Consider the following 18,788-nt stretch of genomic DNA (forward strand, 5'->3'; position numbering starts at 1 on the left):
ATGCAAACGACTGACCTACATGGAAGCAGCTGGTTAATTTCAATTACAATAGCAGGGAATTCTGGGTGATGTGAACCCTGAGTTCTCAGCAATCACTGTCAAATGCCAGGATGTTGTGACCCAGGGCTGTGTAGAGATAAAACCTCTGCCATTCTCCCCCTCGACCCCCACTCACACACAGCAGGACACAAGCATTAGGTAAGGCACACAGGCTGTCCCAGTTTGCGGAAGGGCTCCAGCCAGACTGGGTACTGGAGTGGGAAGTACAATAAACCTCCAGAGTTCAGTGCACACTACAGCCAAAGCCAGTACTCCGCGAAGCAGAGACAAACAGTCACTAGCACATTCCATTCCTAACCCTGCTGCCAGGGACGCTTGTCAAACTGGTTTCATCACCAGCTTCACAGAAACTACAATGCGCTTGCACCACTCGGAGATGACAAGTGCTCACCAGCAATTTCAGCATTTCCCAACGTGTTAGAGGGGTTATCCAGAAAGCTGCAGCCTGTTCTGGGCACTTCAGAAGAGACTGGAGAGGACAGAAGTGTTCACTCTATTGCGAGGCAATCAGCTATCAGATGAAACATTAATGTGCAGCAAAACAAGAGCTGGCATCAATGACTAATCTACTTGCATCCAACTTTCATCAGTGAAAGTTATTCCCTCAGAATCATCTGGGCTGAGCCACAGACCAGAACCAGTATCAGGAACACAGAGAAGAGGGAGAGCTGGGAGCCATGAAGCCATAATACAAAAGCACAGTGAGGAACACGTAGGTCGAGCCAGATCCACTCAGGAGATTAGCACCTGCTGGGAATGGGATTGCATTTCCTTGGACTAACCCATTTAATACCTTTTGGAAAACAGTCTCTATGCGGCTTCTCCCCACTGGACAGATGGTGTCTGAGCCCCAACAGGGCAGACCAGTCTGCTGGCCTGTGGTGAGAGAGGCACGTTAGGGGCAGCAGGAAGACTCCGTGTCTCTCGTGTCAGAGCTATCTGAAGCCTAGAAAACAGTGCAATGGCTGTGTGCCTAGTGAGGCTGCTATGTAACACAAGCATCTACTTTTGGGGGAGACCATGCCTTCAGTATGTGGTGCCCAAGGAGAGGAACTGAGCTGCATTTTCACCCAGTCACACTCTTCACCCCCAAGCATTAAGAAAGTTCCTGTATCCTTGTAGAACTGGGTATGAGGCAACAGTTTCTGCAAGGAGGCAGCTTTTGCAAAGACACCACTTTTGGGCTTCACTGGACCCTGACACCACGTCCACATTCCTCATTCTCTGGAGCCAGAGCTGGGGTGTGCCCTACAGTGCTCTCAAGCCTGTGACCAGAGTGCAATCTTGTCATTTCGTAGGCATCTCCCCCTAGACTGAGAGGCTGGGTGCAAGAACACGCTCCCCCACAGAAAACATGCCTTGGGAAAATGGTCCAAACAGACAAGAAATCAGGACCCACTCCTCCTTCCACACACAGACCCACTCTGATTTTAAATAGACTGTCTCAGCCCTTCTCTCTTGGGTAAGTCCCAGGGATCCTTTGAGCAGAGCTCCTCCTCCAAACACCCCCCTGGGATGGAGCTGGAGAAGGGGAGGGAGATGCACTCATTTAGTTCCTCTTAATTCATGTGAAATCTCAAGGGATTCAGCCCATGAAGTCACTTAGCAAGAAACCTCCTGACCAACAGGAGAGGGAGCCAAATAGGTCGTACTTCCCTAACATATGCAAGGCAAACTACTGCAGCAGGAGAAAGCTGCTTTGGAGCGCTCTACTCTGGGCCTTAGTCACACACTGGAAGCAAATAATTGTTTCATCCAATAAGCTATTGGTGAGCCACATGATTTCAGGATGGAATAAGCATAACCATGTGCTTATGGCCACAGGTTTATAGGAGTTCAGATCGGATGCCCTCAATACACAAAGCTGGGGCTTCACTTGAGGGCTACTCATGACCATCTGTATACAGCCTCCATTTCCTAACCAGCACAGCTAGTCACTGCCTGAGACAACAGCGTCACCACAGCTTTCCTGCCAGCAGAATGCCATTAACCCGCTCCCACTGAAGCCAATGGCAAAACTCCCATGGACTTCTGAGTGGGACCAAGATCATGTCCAAAACACCAGTGAAATGGTCCAGAAAGGGCAGGAACCATCTGAGTGGAAGCTGTCCTACCCTTCCCCTCCTCTCTGCACTGACCAGTCCCAGGGTGCAGCAGTCAAACAAACCCTTATTCTAGCTCCAGTGCACACAATGGTGAACCTGGCAGCTCGCTCCAACGTGTGGCTGGGTGTTGAGACTCCTGTGCTTCCCTCACCTTTGCTCTGTTTAGTGCGGAGCTCTTGGCTTCAGGTGAAGGACTGCACTGGTATCGACATCAGCGGGGGGGGGGGGGGGAGGAAAGATCTTTTATTCTTTTCCCTCCTTTCTCCTCACTCAGTCAAGGGCCTCCAGGTGCTCAGACACCTGTGCTGTCAAACAGACAGTTCTGTCCGTTCCCCTCTTCAGCCCAAGCATACGATTCTATTTCCAACCAACAAGCCAACCCAGCCTGCACCTGCCGCTTTTGTCACGGGCAAGGCACCTCACAGTACGCTATACATAGCCATCCCTTCATGCACAGTTTACAACAGGACAGAATCCTGCTTCAGAAGCTCTGGCTGCATGCTGACCTCCTTCGGAACTCCCTGTTACAGAGCAGCCCAAAGAGGCTGCAAGTTACTGCACAGGGTATAAAGCTCACTGAAATCAGAAGAGTAGATTAACTCCATGTTCATTCAACTCTCCGCTCCCTTAAAAGGGGGAAAACAACCACCGCATTCAATTAATCCCAGAGGCAGCAGAAACTTCTCTGGTTAAAACTCCAAAGAGGCCTTTGAATTCCATCCACTCCTCCCTCCCTCCCCTAGAGGCAGGCACCAGCACCGAGGGCTTCTGGGTCCCCATTAATGGGATCCTAAGAGACAGCAGTAGATCAGTACACGTGAGCATGTGCCTGGGAGAAAACACGTGCGGATGTAAAGATGCTGGCTGCATGGAGGAGCTGTGCTGGGTGTTTCCGCCTGGAGGCTGCCCTTCCCAGCACTGGTGAGCTCCTCTATTTGCGCTCTATCTAAAATAAGCGCAAGAATAAAAATAAGTGAAATGCCTAAAAATAAAAAACAAAGCAAGCAGTTTTCTGCACCATAACTAGGTCACCCAGCTCGCCAGCATGCGAGTTGTGGCAGAAGGCACACAACCTTACAGGCCTCCTGAATTCAAACTCAACATGTCTCTTCAAATTTTCCTGTCACGAAACCCACACCTGCTCCCCAGTAACCCCCAGCTGGAGCCATCTGTTAACGGTTCTGCCCTCCAGTCAGCTTGGGCTGTTTTGCTTGTGTGGCAAACTGTAACCTTATCCCCCCACCTGAACGCTGCAACAACGAACACTGCCCCAGAGGACACAACCGAAGCTGCCCTGTGCGTTCAGACGAGGCCATGCTTCCTTCTTTAGAAACAAACGGACAGGCCTGATGCTGTGAAGTGGAGAGAGCTATCGCAGGCCCAGCGACAGGGGCTCCCCTTTAAGTGCACACCAAAGGGCAATCAGTAACTAAGCTTGAGAAGGTCTCGTGCCAATAGACTGTCATTGTCACTGGCACAGCACAGATAGGACCAGGGAGTTCTGGGAACATTCAGAGATAAGAAATCTGGCCTTGGAGAGGAACGCTAAACAGACAATCCCAGGTCCCATCCCAACCAGGGCAATGTCTGTGAGGGACCAAAATGCTTCCTTCCCTGTTACCAATGGTACTCTTTAGCCACTTTGGAACAATGGGTTTTCCAGGAGCAGCAGCCCTGCCAGGAGGGGCAGCAGGAGAGGAGAGCACCACTCAGCAGAGAGATGGCCACTGAGGCATGCTCTGGAGGATGCCAATGGCAGTTATAGCTCCTACTGCCGTCAGTATACAGATCATCACAAAGGGGGGGGAGACATCTCGGCCTAGCAATTCTGCTGTTGTCTCAGAAACAACCAGCATCAATCAGGGATGGCTCCCACTTTTGTTATCAGATATCGTTAAGGTTCTCAGATGAGCGTCCCCACCCCAACCCCGCCAATCCAGTTTCTCCCAGGACTGGTCAGGCTTGGTAGTTGCTAGGGAAATAGTTATTTGTCCTAGAGAAGTGCTCCTGGTTCTCTCAGAAAGGGACTCTATTCCCACAACGTTCCTCCAACTTTCACTCAACAAAATGTGAGGGGAGGAGGGAGGAGGGGAGGAAAGAAGAGCTGCAAAGGCCCTGAAACATCACATCACCACTGAGCCTCCAGCACACTCCCGCCGAGGACCTGCTGTGTGTGTTTCCATTCAAATTATATAAAGGGAGACTTATGTAGTTTCTGACATCCAGTCAGGAACCCAAAAACGAGGTGTGGCCATACATGTCAGGCACATGCATAAAAAGCAGCAATTTCCACAGGGTGAGCGAGGGCTCACCATTCCCAACCCCTCTGGCTGGGTCGGGCAAGGCATCTCAATAGCACAAACATGCAAAGACCCAGGGCAGCTCACAGTCAGGGCCTGAACTCCAATCTCAAACAACACCAGCAGATCGGGGGAACTAAAGTTAACGAGAGCATCTGAGAATCGGTAACAGTGAAAAATAGTTCGGAAATGCATCTTGGGGTATTTTTAAAGTACTTTGTTTTTTGAATCCCAGGATCTCAGAGAACTTTACAAACATGAATTCTCACAGTCCACCCTGCAAGGTAGGGAAGTGTTATCAGTGATAGAACAAGGGGGTGAGAGATCAGGAGTTCTGACATGCAGATTCCTGCTTTGATGACAGACTTTCAAAAAATGTAATCAAATTGCACAACACAGAGAGAGACACCACATAGGACAAAGACAGGGAGAGAAGAGAGGCAAAAACTGAGGAAGTGGGGTGAAGAGTGAAAGTCTGCAAAGATTTCTTTCCATCTTTCACTTTTTAGCAGGCAGGAATTCTGCTGCTGGGCTGGGACAGGAAGCAGCAATGGAAGTCATTCCAATGGCATTTCCTGAAGAGCTGTACAGAAAAGTCTCCCAGCTCCGAATCAGTTTGAGAAGATGCCAAAGGTCTGCACACTGAGCAGAGATCTCAAACAATCCCATTGTTCAGACCGCCCCTATCTGCAACTAGCCACCCTGCCTCTCCACCTGATACTGAGTCAATCTTCTGGGGAAACGGATCAGCATGATTGCAGGGAGTGCCTGGATATACCCTCCCTGCTCCACACAAGTGTGACAGTGAGACTGAATCTGACGGAAAGAAGACAGAATCTTCAGGGCTTCAGCTGGGAGAGAAGAGAACCATCTGGTGTTCAGAAAAATATTTATTTAACCCAGGCAGGTGATGCCTAGAGAGACATCTTTCCCCAGCCCTAGATAGCACGCAGAGTAGATGAATAGGTGGGATATTTGTTTAGAAGACAGGAGGAGGAAAGAAAATAGGAAAAGCCAGTTGCCTGATAATGCAGGAGCCTTACAATTAGAGACCACTTCACTGTCAAAGCTGACTGTGCACCTGGAGATACCATCCTTTGTCCAAGATGTCATACTGACAACTTATGGCCATTAAAGATCCCATGTCACTTCTATATAAGAGTCGGAGTATTAATTTTGGTATGCTAGCCACAGTCCAGTCTGCATAATTGTATTTGGCCCACATGGATTTCCCTTGTAACTTAATAAGAATACTGTATTCTTCTATCCTGGTATTTATACCGTGCTCATCACAAACACCTAGTCTTCATTCCATGTCTTCGAGCTGTGGTACAGTGTTGCTGTGTGTTAAACGACTACATTCCACCCAGAGAGAGCTGCATTTCCTTGAAAAATGTAGTGGATTCTATAAAGCTCTTTTAAACATGCAATATACCTATCTGAATCAATGCTTAATCTCACAGTGTTAACTACACACCAAATCTTGGTTATCCAAGCTGTCTAATCAGCCAGTGAACCTCTCGCTGCCCAAACCAAAAGGTCTAAATGGACATAATTAAAGACACAAACTCCCTTAGATGGCAATGGGAGTCCTACATGCTAGGAACAGAGATTAGCATACCAGGATAGGAGGGCTTGAGAGCACATCTAGTTTGCTCATCCAACCTAAGCATGGATTTAGCATCTGCACACAGTGCAGTCACAAACTGTACCACTGAGTCCACCCCAGCCATCTCTAAGAGGGCGAGATGAATGCCTCAACATGGTTATTCCCAATCCCCACAGTGGAACAGAAATCATAGGAGTAGACATGAAGAGGAGCAAACAGTCTGCCTGAAGGGTGAGATGCAAAGTCTCACATTTTCTCTCTGAAAGCAGAGGGTGTATGCAGAGCACAACTTGCCTGTCATGACGAGTGTCTGTGTCATTTCCCATCATTCGGAAAAAAAAAATGACATTAGAAAATGGACTCTCCATAATCACATTTTCTTGAGGGTCTTCTCCACAAAGCACCATAAGACTCCATCCTGCCGCAATGCAACTCAGCAGGACTCTGTCCAACCTGGCTACCACTCAGCAACTGGCAAAATCTGGGTTCATAGAATATCAGGGTTGGAAGGAACCTCAGAGGTCATCTAGTCCAACCCCCTGCTCAAAGCAGGGCCAATCCCCAATTATATCATCCCGGCCAGGGCTCTGTCAAGCCTGACCTTAAAAACCTCTACGGAAGGAGATTCCACCACCTCCCTAGGGAACCCATTCCAGTGCTTCACCACCCTCCTAGAGAAAAAGTTTTTCCTAATAAAAACCTCCCCCACTGCAACTTGAGCCCATTACTCCTTGTTCTGTCGTCTGCTACCACTGAGAACAGTCTAGATCCATCCTCTTTAGAATCCCCTTCCAAGTAGTTGAAAACAGCTATCAATTCCCCCCTCATTCTTCTCTTCTGTGGACTAAATAATTACAGTTCCCTCAGCCTCTCCTCATAAGTCATGTGCTCCAGTCCCCTAATCATTTTTGTTGCCCTCTGCTGGACTCTTTCCAATTTTTCCACATCCGTCTTGTAGTGTGGTGCCCAAAACCAGACAGTACTCCAGATGAGGCCTCACCAATGCCAAATAGAGGGGAATGATCATGTTCCTTGATCTTTTTGCAATGTCCCTACTTATACAGCCCAAAATGCTGTTAGCCTTCTTGGCAACAAGGACACACTGTTGACTCCTATCCAGCTTCTCATCCACTGTAACCCCAACGTCCTTTTCTGCAGAACTGCTGCCTAGCCACTCGGTCCCTAGGCTGTAGCAGTGCCTGGGATTCTTCCGTCCTCAGTGCAAGACTCTGCACTTCTTCTTGAACCTCATCAGGTTTCTTTTGGCCCATTCCTCTAATTTGTCTAGGTCCCTCGGTATCCTGTCCCTACCCTCCAGCTTACCAGTTTAGTGTATCTGCAAACTTGCTGAGGGTGCAATCCACTCCTCCAGATCATTAATGAAGATATTGAACAAAACCGGCCCCAGGACTGACCCTTGGGGCGCTCCCTTGGGTTGGGCAGGTCAGAAGAAGGGGGAAGAGGCTTCATCTAGTCCATTCTAGAGGACATGATATCAGTTTTCAGGTATCTAAAAGGGTATCATAAGGAGGAGGAAGAAAACGTGTTCATCTTAGCCTCTGTGGATAGAAAAGCATCAATGGGCTTAAACTGCAGCAAGGGAGGTTTAGGTTGGACATCAGGAAAAAGTTCCTAACTGTCAGGGTGGTTAAGCACTGGAATAAACTGCCGAAGGAGGTTGTGGAATCTCCATCTCTGGAGATATTGAAGAGTAGGTTAGATAAATGTCTATCAGGGATGGTCTAGACAGTATTTGGTCCTGCCATGAGGGCAGGGTACTGGACTTTACCTCTCGAGGTCCCTTCCAGCCCTAGAATCTATGAATCCCCCTTCCAGTGACATCCAGTTTTTCAGACTTCAGATAATTCTATTGGCATTATTTTTCTTGAGAAACTGTTCCACTATCACATACAACTAATAGTTCTTTCCAGTGAGAAATCGGAACCCCAACCTTTCCTTTGTTCAGTCTTCGCCCATTACTTCTCATTATACTCCCCTGAGCCATCCTCAATTTCTATACCTCCTTGGTGTTTACATGTTAAGCATCCAGGAAATCAGTACTTTAGGGAACTGTTTGAATTACTCCAATGGGACAAAGCTCAATGCCCCAGTCAAGAGACAGGACAGTCGGCATCAGCAAACAGCAGTATATTCTCCAGTTCCCACTTATTCAAGGAATTGCACATTTGTTGCCAGAACCTTCAATTCCAGCCTTTACTGTCTGACCAGATCTCTATTAGAAATGTAAATGAGTGATTCATGATGAATCACTCCCAGCCTTTGCAGAGCTCTCAGAAAAGCATTATTCACACCCACTCTAAAAAAGCAAGGATTTCCCTCTGATAATGGCATCCTGGCCCTCCATCCCAAGCACCCCAGCAGCTCTTTCATTTTCACCAGCCTCAGGAAAGCAGGAACTCTTACCCAAAAAGACTGTCTGGACCTACTCCTGCCCTCTCTCAGGAATTGGCAGGCAGTGAAATGCTGCCATACTCTAGAAAACAAACTATTCTGATACATATCAGGAGTAGGCCAGCCAGAACTTGCATTCCTCTGTTTCAGACTTGGCTATGGCAATTTTTTGTGAATGGGCCAGGCAATAGCTGCTCAGCATGTACCATACACACCGTTGGTAAGCAGTAATCCTGTGCAAAGAGGACAGTGACAGAGAGATTACTCCATCATTGGGCCAGGAGGAGCACTCACTGGGTAAAGGCTCATGGCAGAACTAGCTAGGAAGAGGCCAATGGTTTCTCTCTGCACCTACAAGCAGGGGGAAGGCGAAACAGAAGATATCCATAACCCTCCATCCCTGTTGGGTTGTAATGCACTATTAACATTAGCACCAATGTTAGCAGCAGCAGAGCTGAACAAGGGGAACAAGATTGGGAAATCTGGGGAGGTGGGAGGCCTAGTGCTAACAAGGCCAGAAGCACCACTACTAAAGTTATCAAAGCTCCAGTCTGGTGTCTGGTTTGAAGCCCCTGTAATGGACCTACACAGTAGATGCACCCTACATCTTTTCTACAGCTCTCAGTGTGGATGAAACTACAGAAACAGCCCAGACCTTCTCTTTGGGCATCATGGGTATTTGCATGGCCTCCCTGCATCAACGGCTGTGCCACATTGTTGCAAGCCGGCCGAACTAACAATACAAGCCAGCCAAGGCAGCTAGAATCACAATCAGGGATACCAGCACAGAGCAAAGCTGCTTCTCTGGCAAAAAAAAAAATGGCTAATAGCCATCTTAAGAGCAGGAGCCAGTGGGTGTGTCAGACAGAGGAATCCTGCCCCTCATGCAATCTGCTGAGCAAATATTTGTTTCAAACAATGAATTTGTGCTCAGACAAAAAGGAAGCACAAACTGTGATACTTGGTTGGGCTGGGGGAGGGGATTGCATTCCCAATAAGCAGAGACCAGTGACTTTCTATCAGTGATTTAATCTAAATCTCCCAGAGAGTTCATTTACAAAATCAGATTGCATTATCGCCTAGGTCTCCAGGACACAACCCAATTGTCACCAGCAGCAACGGCCACAGAGACTGGGAAATCTCCAGTTGATCACCCAATTCCAGGACTAATCTCTGTTTTTAAAAGACAAAGCTGGAGAGGAGAGGGTTGAAACCCAGCATTCAGCTACTGCTAGGGTGATCTACAAGGCCAGAGAGCTAATGGGCCAGAGACAGCCTGCTGAGATGGTCAGTGAGAATCCTGGTTATTAACATGAAACCAAATTCAATCTGTTTGGGTAGCCACACCCCAGGCAGTGCCCCAGGACAAATGCATTCCTGGGCTCCACATCCTCCCTTCTGCCTCCACTCCTCCACTTTATCCTGGATCCAATGCTGGCCTTCCCTGAGCTCCAAGAGACAGATCAAATTCACCTGTGCCAGGAGCAGGTGCAGAGCAAGGCTGGGCTGAAAAAAAATCTTGTCTCCATACTCCCCAGCACCTCCTCATGTCTCCTCTAGTTTTCAAGGTGGGATACTGATTGTGGCTGCGAAGATGAACACAATTTTCAAAACCACAGCTCATCAATGGGCAAGGGAAACAATACTCCAGTGCTTAAATGCCAGTAGCTGAAAAAGTGTTTTTTTTTACCCACAAAAGCTTATGCTCAAATAAATCTGTTAGTCTTTAAGATGCCACTGGACTCCTCATTATTTTAGTAGCTGGAATGTCCCCCCTGTCCAGCCAGCACTAGTACATGAGCCACTAGAATGTAGGAGTTAAAACAAGGCATAAACTAGGCCAACCATCTCCCATTGGCAAAATCCCCTGAACCTAACAAGTTCCACAGTGCAAGCCATCTAGTGATGAGCAGAATAGACTGTGGACTTCAGTGGGAACACACCTACTCATGTTAACACAAACCCATTAAAAGGGCACGCAAGTTTGGTGCTCAGGAGAGCAGGGGGAACAACTGTGATGGGAGCCAGGTATACAGCAGTAGGAGTTTTGGTTGGCTCTCTTTACACAGTTTTAGCCATGCACCTTAATTCTCAGACTACATGGAGGACAGATACCCAGTGGAAGAAGGCCTACTTTATTTGTGAGCAAATCAGAAGGTGAATTCTTATCTCCAGAGGTGGACAGCTAGCATATCATCATCCATCCCACTTGGCCGCAAAGCCCAGCCCTGGCATTTTAGGGTCATTGCATTAACAAAGGTGGAAGGAAGGTTCAGTCCTGAGCTAGGTTCCCGACCACTGTCCGACATGCTAAGGAACAAGGGCTTTCATCTTTAAGAGCCAGCCTGGATTATGGGGGCTGCCAAAAGGGTTCCTCCAACATCCAAGGAGGCTGAGAAGAAAGAGGGATTCAGATAAGCCTGGCTGGTGGGCTCTGCCACAATGGAGTGACCCCTTGCGGCAAATCGCTAAGAATGCGCAGGGAAAGGCTCATTCCAGTTGCATTTGATTCACTATGGACATCTAGGACAATTACTAGCATGCACAAGGCATTCAGCCAGTTACATTTTAATCAGACTCGCACTATAGCTGAGTGGGGAGCACGGTCCCCTTGGAAGTGAGACATGTTCTTACCCAACCGCCATTCTCTTGGATCCAGGGATCTAGGTGGTCAGTCAGGTAAGTGGTCATCCATGAGACGATGCGTCCAACCAACACCTGCATCTCCTTGTCGACACTCTCCACACACAGGGCTCCTCCAAAGGAGAAAAAAGCCACAATGCGCCCCCAGTTCACTCCGTCCCGGAAGAGTTCATTCACTACCTGCTCAAAGCTCTGGTATGCCGTGCCAGGAGTGATGTGGAGTTGGGAAGTGAGGTCACTGAAAGCCCTCCGATACCTCAATTCAAACTCATCTCCTGCCTCTCTCAGTGCCTGCCTCACTCCAGTTGCTGGAACCCTTTCATGGGCTTCAAGGCTGTTACTGTGCCCAGCAGCCCCATTCACTATGTGGCTGGCACCCGGATGCCAGGATGGACTCCCATTAGGGACACTTGCCATCTCAGCCTCTTCTGCAGAATCAGTCCTGACCTCATCCTCCCCTTCGAACCGACTCCAGCTGTATCCCCTCTGCGATAGCTTGTAGGAGAGAAAGTCAATCACTAATTCCCTGTTAGTGTTCGACATTTTCACATTAGGGGGATTCTCATGGAGTCCATGGTCCAGAACACAAGCTGACCAACGTGCTTACCAGGTCCAGACTCTGCTCTCCTCTGGAGTCAAGGCAAACATCTGAACCCTGAGCAGACAATCTTTAGAGGGAAAAGAGAGGCAAATAAACTGTTAATACAACATTATACTCACTGTTAGGGCATTAACATCAGTACCTTCTTCCTAAACTGAAACCCTCAAGTGTTTTTGCAGCTATACGTCAGGCAGAACCTCAGAAAAATGCTGGAAAACCATCAATTTCTATGAGAACTGGACTGAAAACCCTTGGACTTGCTTCTGAATCAGCCACAAGTCACATGCACATGAAATGCAATCAGTTCAGCCACCTCTACATGAATGAGGGAAAGCCTGAAAGCTCTTTTGTCATGTAGCTGCGCAGAAGGTTGAGGGGTTTCTACACCTCTGCCTAAGGTCAACAAGGGCTCAGTGCCCAGTCAGCCACTGCTAAGCCACAGAAGAAAAAGCAGCTCTTGCCGAAGCGATCATGCAACACTGCAGGCTGGAAATCTGAAAGCAAAGAAAGAGGCTTTGGAGCCCCGAGCGCTTACCCTCTGCCTGCTCCTCCATTACCTTGATTGAGTGGTGCATGCAGCTCTGCTCTGCTGCAGTAACGCAAAGAGCCCCTCCCTCCCTCACGCCCCCTTCCTCCCCGCCTCCCGGAGAAGATCAAAGCTCTTCCTGGTTTGTTTGTTTTTTTTAAAGGGACCCGTACTACTGGGTGAGGTCCCTTGAAATATTTGCTTGTGCACTAAAAGAACAATGCAGCCCTCTCTCATTCCTGTCAAGTAACATTTTCCAACAATTAGCGAGGCTCAGCCTAGAACAATAGCAGCTGCCAGCCTGCACAGGGGAGTTTTTTTAAGCTTTACAGCATCATTTTCCTTTTTCCATTCCAGAGAGGATTAGCCCTGGGTTGAGTTTCACCAGCTTCCAGGTGCATGGAAGCCACGCAGTTCCTCTTTGCTGGATTTGGGTGCCACTACATCCTTAGGAGATCCTATAACGGACTCCTTATGTGTTTTACTGGAATCCCAGTTATAGGTTCACACCCTCAACCCTACTTTGTTAGCAAAAGTTGGGAGAGGAAGTCACATAATAGTTTCAGAGTGCCCGTGAAAAGCAAGCAAAGACTGCAAGCACATTAAATCTATGCTGTATTACTTCTGATGTAGTTAATCATTGCAGAGGGAGGTTTCCAGGGAAAAGGAATGCATCCAATCACATATAAAAGTGGGCGAGACTTGGCACCATCGAATTTTAAGGGAAACCCTGTAATATTACCAGAGAACCCTGGAGCAATATAAGGACAGAAATAACCCTACAGAAATATGCCCCAGATACATTCTTTTTCAATGTCTTACCATCACAAATACAGTCATCATCTATCAGGGAAAGAGGGCCAGGGCTTTCTGTTATTCTAAATATTCAGACCTTTCTGTAATCAGTTGTATTAAGAAACCTTATTGTTCCACAGAGAAATCACTAGGTAGTTCAGTCACTGACTGAAGTTACCTTCATCTCAATACTCTTTATTAAAAGCATTTTACTGTATTCAGTTCTATGGCTTTACTAGGAGCAGCTTCTCTCTTCCCCATTTCCACCCTGCCCTAGGTCCTACAAGGGGAAGCAGCATAGGGTGGGCCTCACCTAAACCACAAGGATTTGTAACAATAGACAGGATACATAGGCTCCCTATCAGAATATGGGTTGGAGAGAGAACATACATGCGTGTTTCTACTTACCCTCTAGAGTAGCTGCTGGGAGAAAGCTCTGGCCTGGGAAATCTCAGTTCACCGCCCCTATCGGACCAGCTGCAGAGGAGAAAAGACAGCCACTGACTCAGCACGCAGTAGGCTGCTCCCTGACCCTCCCACAACAAGATGCATTGAGCTGCCCTGCTCCCCATCCCACATGTCCCTCCCCCACTAGTCTTCTAACCCTTCCTTTGCCCCACCCCCTTTCCAGCCCCCAGATCTTTGGAACTCTATACATAGCAAGAGTCCCCTCTGGCTGCTGCCCTCTCTCTCAGGCATTTGTAGTAAGCCTCTCAACACAACATCTAGGCGCCAAATATATTTTGCTCAGACACCTTACATAGAGGTCCTAGATTTTCATTGCTGTTTTATTTTTAAATTCATTCTCTTGCCTTCATCAATGCTGGAAGTTTTAAAATCACCTTCTGAAAGCAAACAGGCTTGGGCTAGTTCTTATATCCTCTCCTGAGGAGCTCCAATTGAGAACTGTGTGTTGAGAAGGCTTTGCTCTTGTAAATTTCATCTGGACTCTGTCAGCCAGAGCATTCACTTGGCTTGGAGCACATCTGTTTTGCAGGGTCACAGATGTGAAGGTGATCTCCAAGATAATCAAGATCTAGTACGTATTGTTCCTTAAAAGCAAAGATTGTTATTCACCTATCTGAAGTATTAGCTGGGTTAAAACAAATAATTTAGATAAATTCCTGGAGAATAAGGCCACCAATGGCTACTAGCCAAGGTGGTCAGGGTGTTGCTAAACCTCTGACTGATAGAAGGACTGCTAGAAGGACTGGATGACAGGAAATGGATTGTGTGTTAATTGCCCTGCTGTTAATTTCTTCTGAAGAATCTGGCAGTGGGCATTGTGAGAAGACAGGCTATTGGGCTAGATGGACCATTGATCTTGCCCATTATGGTTGTTCTTATATTCAAGAATGAACTGGGAGCCCCTGGACACTTTTAAGTCCCCATGTGATGAGCTCTTAGCAGTTTCTTTCTTTAAAGAAAGTCTGCTGCATGCTGAACAAGTTAGAATTTCTACGTAGCATTCATCTTCAGACCCAGGTGGATTTACAGTAGTTAACTGAGATTACAGTTTTTAAGTACTCATCCAAAAGAAACAGCTGCAATCTTCTGGCAAGGTGGTAAAAGGTGGTCTTTCTTGCCAGTGTTGCAATCCATATATCTAGGAGAACCCAAGAGTTCATACTTCTTTGTTGTTTGGAGAGATGCATGCCATCAGCAGAGGGTGCAGAATTAGAACCCATGGCATTTCATAAACTTTCCAGTGGGTCTCACGTATATTTGAAAAGTAGAGTGGGCATGATTAATTGTTGCAGGATCTGTTGGGATTAATGAAGCTCACTCAGTACTATGCCACTGATTCCTGATAGGTCTTGCATGTAAATCAGCACCATTTTTTACCTTAGCTTACTTTTTGGAGGAGGGAGGCTAAAGTTCCAGCACCCTTTATTGTAAAGAAAACCCTACAGATGTAACCCACTGATGCTGAGAGCTGGAAGTTTGTCACAGTGATTGTAGCTTATTCATAGCATCTTACAAGCATCCAGGGCAGGCTGTTGGGACCCTGGCAACCCACTCCTGTGGGACCCTCTTTTTTCCTGGCTGTGGGAGAGGTACCAATTAGTTGCTGCTGATGGCTCTATGCTACCAGAAACTCCCTCTTAGCTGGTTGCCCACAGAGGAATTGGCTTCTTTTCTGAACAGCCAGTGTGATTTCTGAGCCAAGAGTAGCAGGATGGGCTAATGGGCTAAGCCCAGGACTCCTCCCTTCCAGGCACTGACTCCCTTGGCTTTGGCAAGGCCATTGAGGAGTTCCGCCTTCCAGTTCCCTTGTCCGCGTGTGATGGGGGGCAAGGACACGCACATGCAAAGGCTTGGGGTGAATGAGAGAATGGCTGTAACCCAGGACCTGAGATCCACCCCAGCCAAAGGCCCTGCTGGGGAGAGCCCCAGAACTGGGAGCCGGCCAAGGGAGGGGAACAAACAGCAGGAGAAGAGAAGGAGACCCTCCCCTTCTCCTTTCCCCTCCCCCACCTCTGCCCCTCCCCACGGCCCCGCCCCCTGGGGGGTCAGGGGCGGGACCAACAGGCATCCTCCCATTGGCAGCTTCCGGTTGTCACTCACGCCTTGCGGGCCCCACTCCGCTCTCAGCTCGGAGGCTGGCGAAGAGCCCAACCCCCTGCTCCCCGCCCAGGAAGACGCCGGGACAGAGATCGCTGGGAGCCCGCGGGGCTTGAGCCGCTTCAGCAGCCTCCTCCCCCAACGGCTTCCTTGTCAGGGCTGAGGGGAGTACGCATGCGCCAATGGGTCTCACGCTTGGGGCGGCAACATCCGGCCAGGCCTGGGCGTTAATACCCATGCGCGAGATGTGTTTCGCTGAGCGTGCGGCTGCGCACGCGTGAGTAGTGAGCATGCGCAACACAACGGGAGGCCGTGTCAGAGCGCAGACTTTGGCGACACCGCGTGACCGCCCTAGAGAAGTGGAGATTTAAAGGGACCGCGCCGCCTGGCTCGCTCAGTGATGTCACTTTGCAGCTGTCGGGCAGCTGGAGGGGCTGTGCCCATAGCAGCCCATCAGCGCCGCCTCTGTCCTGTGGGGCTGGGTGTCCTGCGTGGGCCAGCCCTGCCAACAGCCCTATGGGGCATCCATTCCCATGCCTGGGGCTTAGATGGCACCGTGCGGAAATGCCAGCGGCTCCAGCTGAAAAGCCAGAGGGCTGCATCAGTCACCTATGCAGGCTGACCAGGCAGCAAGTGAAAATGAGGACAGGGGATGGGGGTAGTAGGTGCCTATATAAGACAAAGCCCCAACTATCGTGACTGTCCCTATAAAACAGGGACATCTGGTCACCCCACATGTATGGTTGTTCCAGCTCTTTCCGTCCTCAGGCAGAAAGAAGTGGGGGGTGCAATGGAGCATTTTCATAGAATCACAAGGGGAGACCTGGAAGGGACCTCACAAGGTCATTTAGTCTCTCCCCTGGACTCACATCAGGACTGAGTAATAACTAGACCATCCCTAAGGCATCTAACTTGTTCTTAAAAACCTCCACTGCTGGAGAGTCCACAACCTCCCCATAGGCAATTTGTCCTAATGTCCAACCTAAGCCATGCTCGATGCAATTTAAAACTATTGCTTCTTGTCTCAGAAGTTAAGGAGAACAATTTTTCACTCTCCTCGTTGTAACAACCTTTTACATACTTGAAAACTTATGTCCCTCATCCCTCTTCTTTTCTTCAGATTAAACAAATCAATTTTTTCATAGGTCATGTTTTCTAGACTTTTAATCATTTAATCTAGTCTCCTTTGGGCTTTCTCCAATTTGTCCACATTTTTCCTGAAATGTGGTACCCAAAACTCAACATGTTACTCTAGCTGAGACCTTATCAGCATGGAATAGAGTAGAAGAATTACTTCTCATGTCTTGCTGGGGTTTTTAAATTTTGTACATGCTACTCTGCATCTGTTAGCAGAACAGTGTGCATGGTGTAACCCCTTGGTGCAAAGTGTGCATGGTGTAACCCCTTGGTGAGTATGTTTTTCAGGTTCCCCTTTGTGCCTGTCTACAGCAGATATGAGTTCTTAACAGTCCCCAGCTACAGTAGCTCAAGCTGTAACAGCTGATGTTTTTAGCTCTGGAGCTCTCCAGTTTAATCCCCAGTGTATTGGCCAAGAGAGGGGCTGGCACCCTAGAGTTACAGGTGCTGGAACTAGGGTGCTGCCACACTCTCTGGCTCCAAGTGGTTTTCATCATATACAGGGCTTATAGTTTGGATCAATGGCTGTCAGCACTCCCACTGTACAAATAGTTCCAGTGCCCCTGCCTGGAGTTTGCTGCAAAAGATGGGGTGGTTTGCAGTGGTGCTTATTCCTGGGTGAGTTCCTTACATATGTTCATATTGGCCCCTGTAATGATAGGCAGTTGTGATTAATTTGGGCAAGAGTGTTGTCAAGCTTAAGATGAACAACAGTATTGCCAGTGTTAGGCCTAACACTTCCAGAAGCTTTATAAAATGAGCTTCACAAAATTATCTTTAAAAAGCAAGCTTTGCAAAATTAAGCTGCAACTGCCTACAGCCAGACAACATTTTATGTTGACTCCTATATGGTATAATAGATCATGCCCCCGGGTACGGCTTATTGAAACCACATTTGGAACTTGTGGTTAAGAGACGCTGCAGCCAAAAAACAGATTTCTATGTGGGTTTGAAGGGCTAGGCCTTTAGGCATAGGTCATCAAGATAACCTCACCCACAATCAAGCCAATAACCCATTTAGAGGTAAGTTACCTAGAAAACTAAGGAAAACCACAGTCGAGACAGTGGGCTATATAGAAGTAAGCTATCTCCTTGAGCATAACTTATAAACTAAAACAATAATTGGCTACAAGAAAATAAGCATGAATTCTACAGCCAAAGCGATAACACTAAATTTGGCCTAACCTGATTGGTTGACCTGCTTCAAAACAGGGCAGGCAGATGAAATTAAATGTGTAGAACCTCATGAGGGTATGTGTGCATGTCTTGGTCTAGGATGTTGTTCTTTTTGACCGTGTGACCCACCCCACCCCCTGAACTGAGGAAACCTGAATCACACCGACTATCTGTACCTGGCCAGTGCAAAGAGCAGTCAACTAAAGGGTAACGTATTCTCGGCAGGGTAAGGTTTTAAAGTCAAATAGTCTGGTTGCATGCAAACTAAGGTAACGGAATAAAGAAGTCTGGGTTGCTCAAGCTGTTTTGATCTTACGCTTAGGGTTGCCAACCTCCTGGTTTCGCTGGGAGTCTCCTGGAATTGGGCTTTATCCTGGAATTGAGCCAAACTGGGAGATTTTAGGTGCTAAACGTCCAGCGGCGTAGCAGGGCTAAGGCAGGCTCTGCCTGCCCTGGCCCCGTGTTGCTCACGGAAGTGGCCAGCACATCCCTGCAGCCCCTGGAGGAGGGGCAGGGGTCTCTGCGCGCTGCCCGCACCCCGAGCACCAACTCCGCAATTCCCATTGGCTAGGAATTGAAACCAATGGGAGCTGTGGGAGCATGCCTGCAGGCTGGGGCAATGTGCAGAGTCCCCCCCCCACCCCCGCGCCTCCCTCCAGGGACATGCTGGCCGTTTATGGGAGCGGTGCAGGATCAGGGTTATCTGGGAGTGTGCAATACCATATTTTACTGCTAGCGATAGGGGAAATATTTCAGCAAATAAACCACTTGCTGATAAATGCAGTTTTGGGCAACCCCAAACTATTTGTGAGCACATCAAGTTTTGACCAAACCAAAATTCAAAATGGGGGTTATTTAG

The 18,788-nt window shown here is 48.2% G+C and overlaps 2 protein-coding genes across 10 annotated transcripts in view; one reads left to right on the forward strand and one right to left on the reverse strand.

Annotated features, from left to right (window-relative positions):
* The window catches only part of BCL2L1 (BCL2 like 1), a 29,229-nt gene extending 15,311 nt beyond the window's left edge, over window positions 1-13,918 (reverse strand). Inside the window, exons 1-3 of one of the 3 annotated variants that reach the window (XM_050918412.1) lie at window positions 13,894-13,918; window positions 13,460-13,528; window positions 11,121-11,797 (exon numbers count right to left, since the gene is read on the reverse strand). In XM_050918412.1, the coding sequence (XP_050774369.1) occupies window positions 11,121-11,672 (552 nt within the window). In that variant the 5' untranslated portion in view covers window positions 11,673-11,797; window positions 13,460-13,528; window positions 13,894-13,918. Of the gene's footprint in view, window positions 1-11,120; window positions 11,798-12,265; window positions 12,355-13,459; window positions 13,576-13,893 lie in introns of those variants that run through there. The other 2 variants (XM_050918411.1, XM_050918413.1) reach the window with 2 other exon arrangements.
* Window positions 13,919-17,983: 4,065 nt separating this feature from the next.
* Window positions 17,984-18,788, forward strand: part of TPX2 (TPX2 microtubule nucleation factor) — a 33,579-nt gene continuing 32,774 nt past the window's right edge. For 4 of the 7 annotated variants that reach the window (XM_050918266.1, XM_050918272.1, XM_050918271.1 and 1 more), the window contains exon 1: window positions 17,984-18,136. The gene's annotated coding sequence lies outside the window, so the exon portion shown is untranslated. Of the gene's footprint in view, window positions 18,156-18,788 lie in introns of all 7 variants that reach the window. The other 3 variants (XM_050918267.1, XM_050918269.1, XM_050918273.1) reach the window with 1 other exon arrangement.

The sequence above is a fragment of the Gopherus flavomarginatus genome, chromosome 11, assembly GCF_025201925.1.
Source record: "Gopherus flavomarginatus isolate rGopFla2 chromosome 11, rGopFla2.mat.asm, whole genome shotgun sequence".
In the NCBI taxonomy this organism is placed as follows: Eukaryota; Metazoa; Chordata; order Testudines; family Testudinidae; genus Gopherus; species Gopherus flavomarginatus.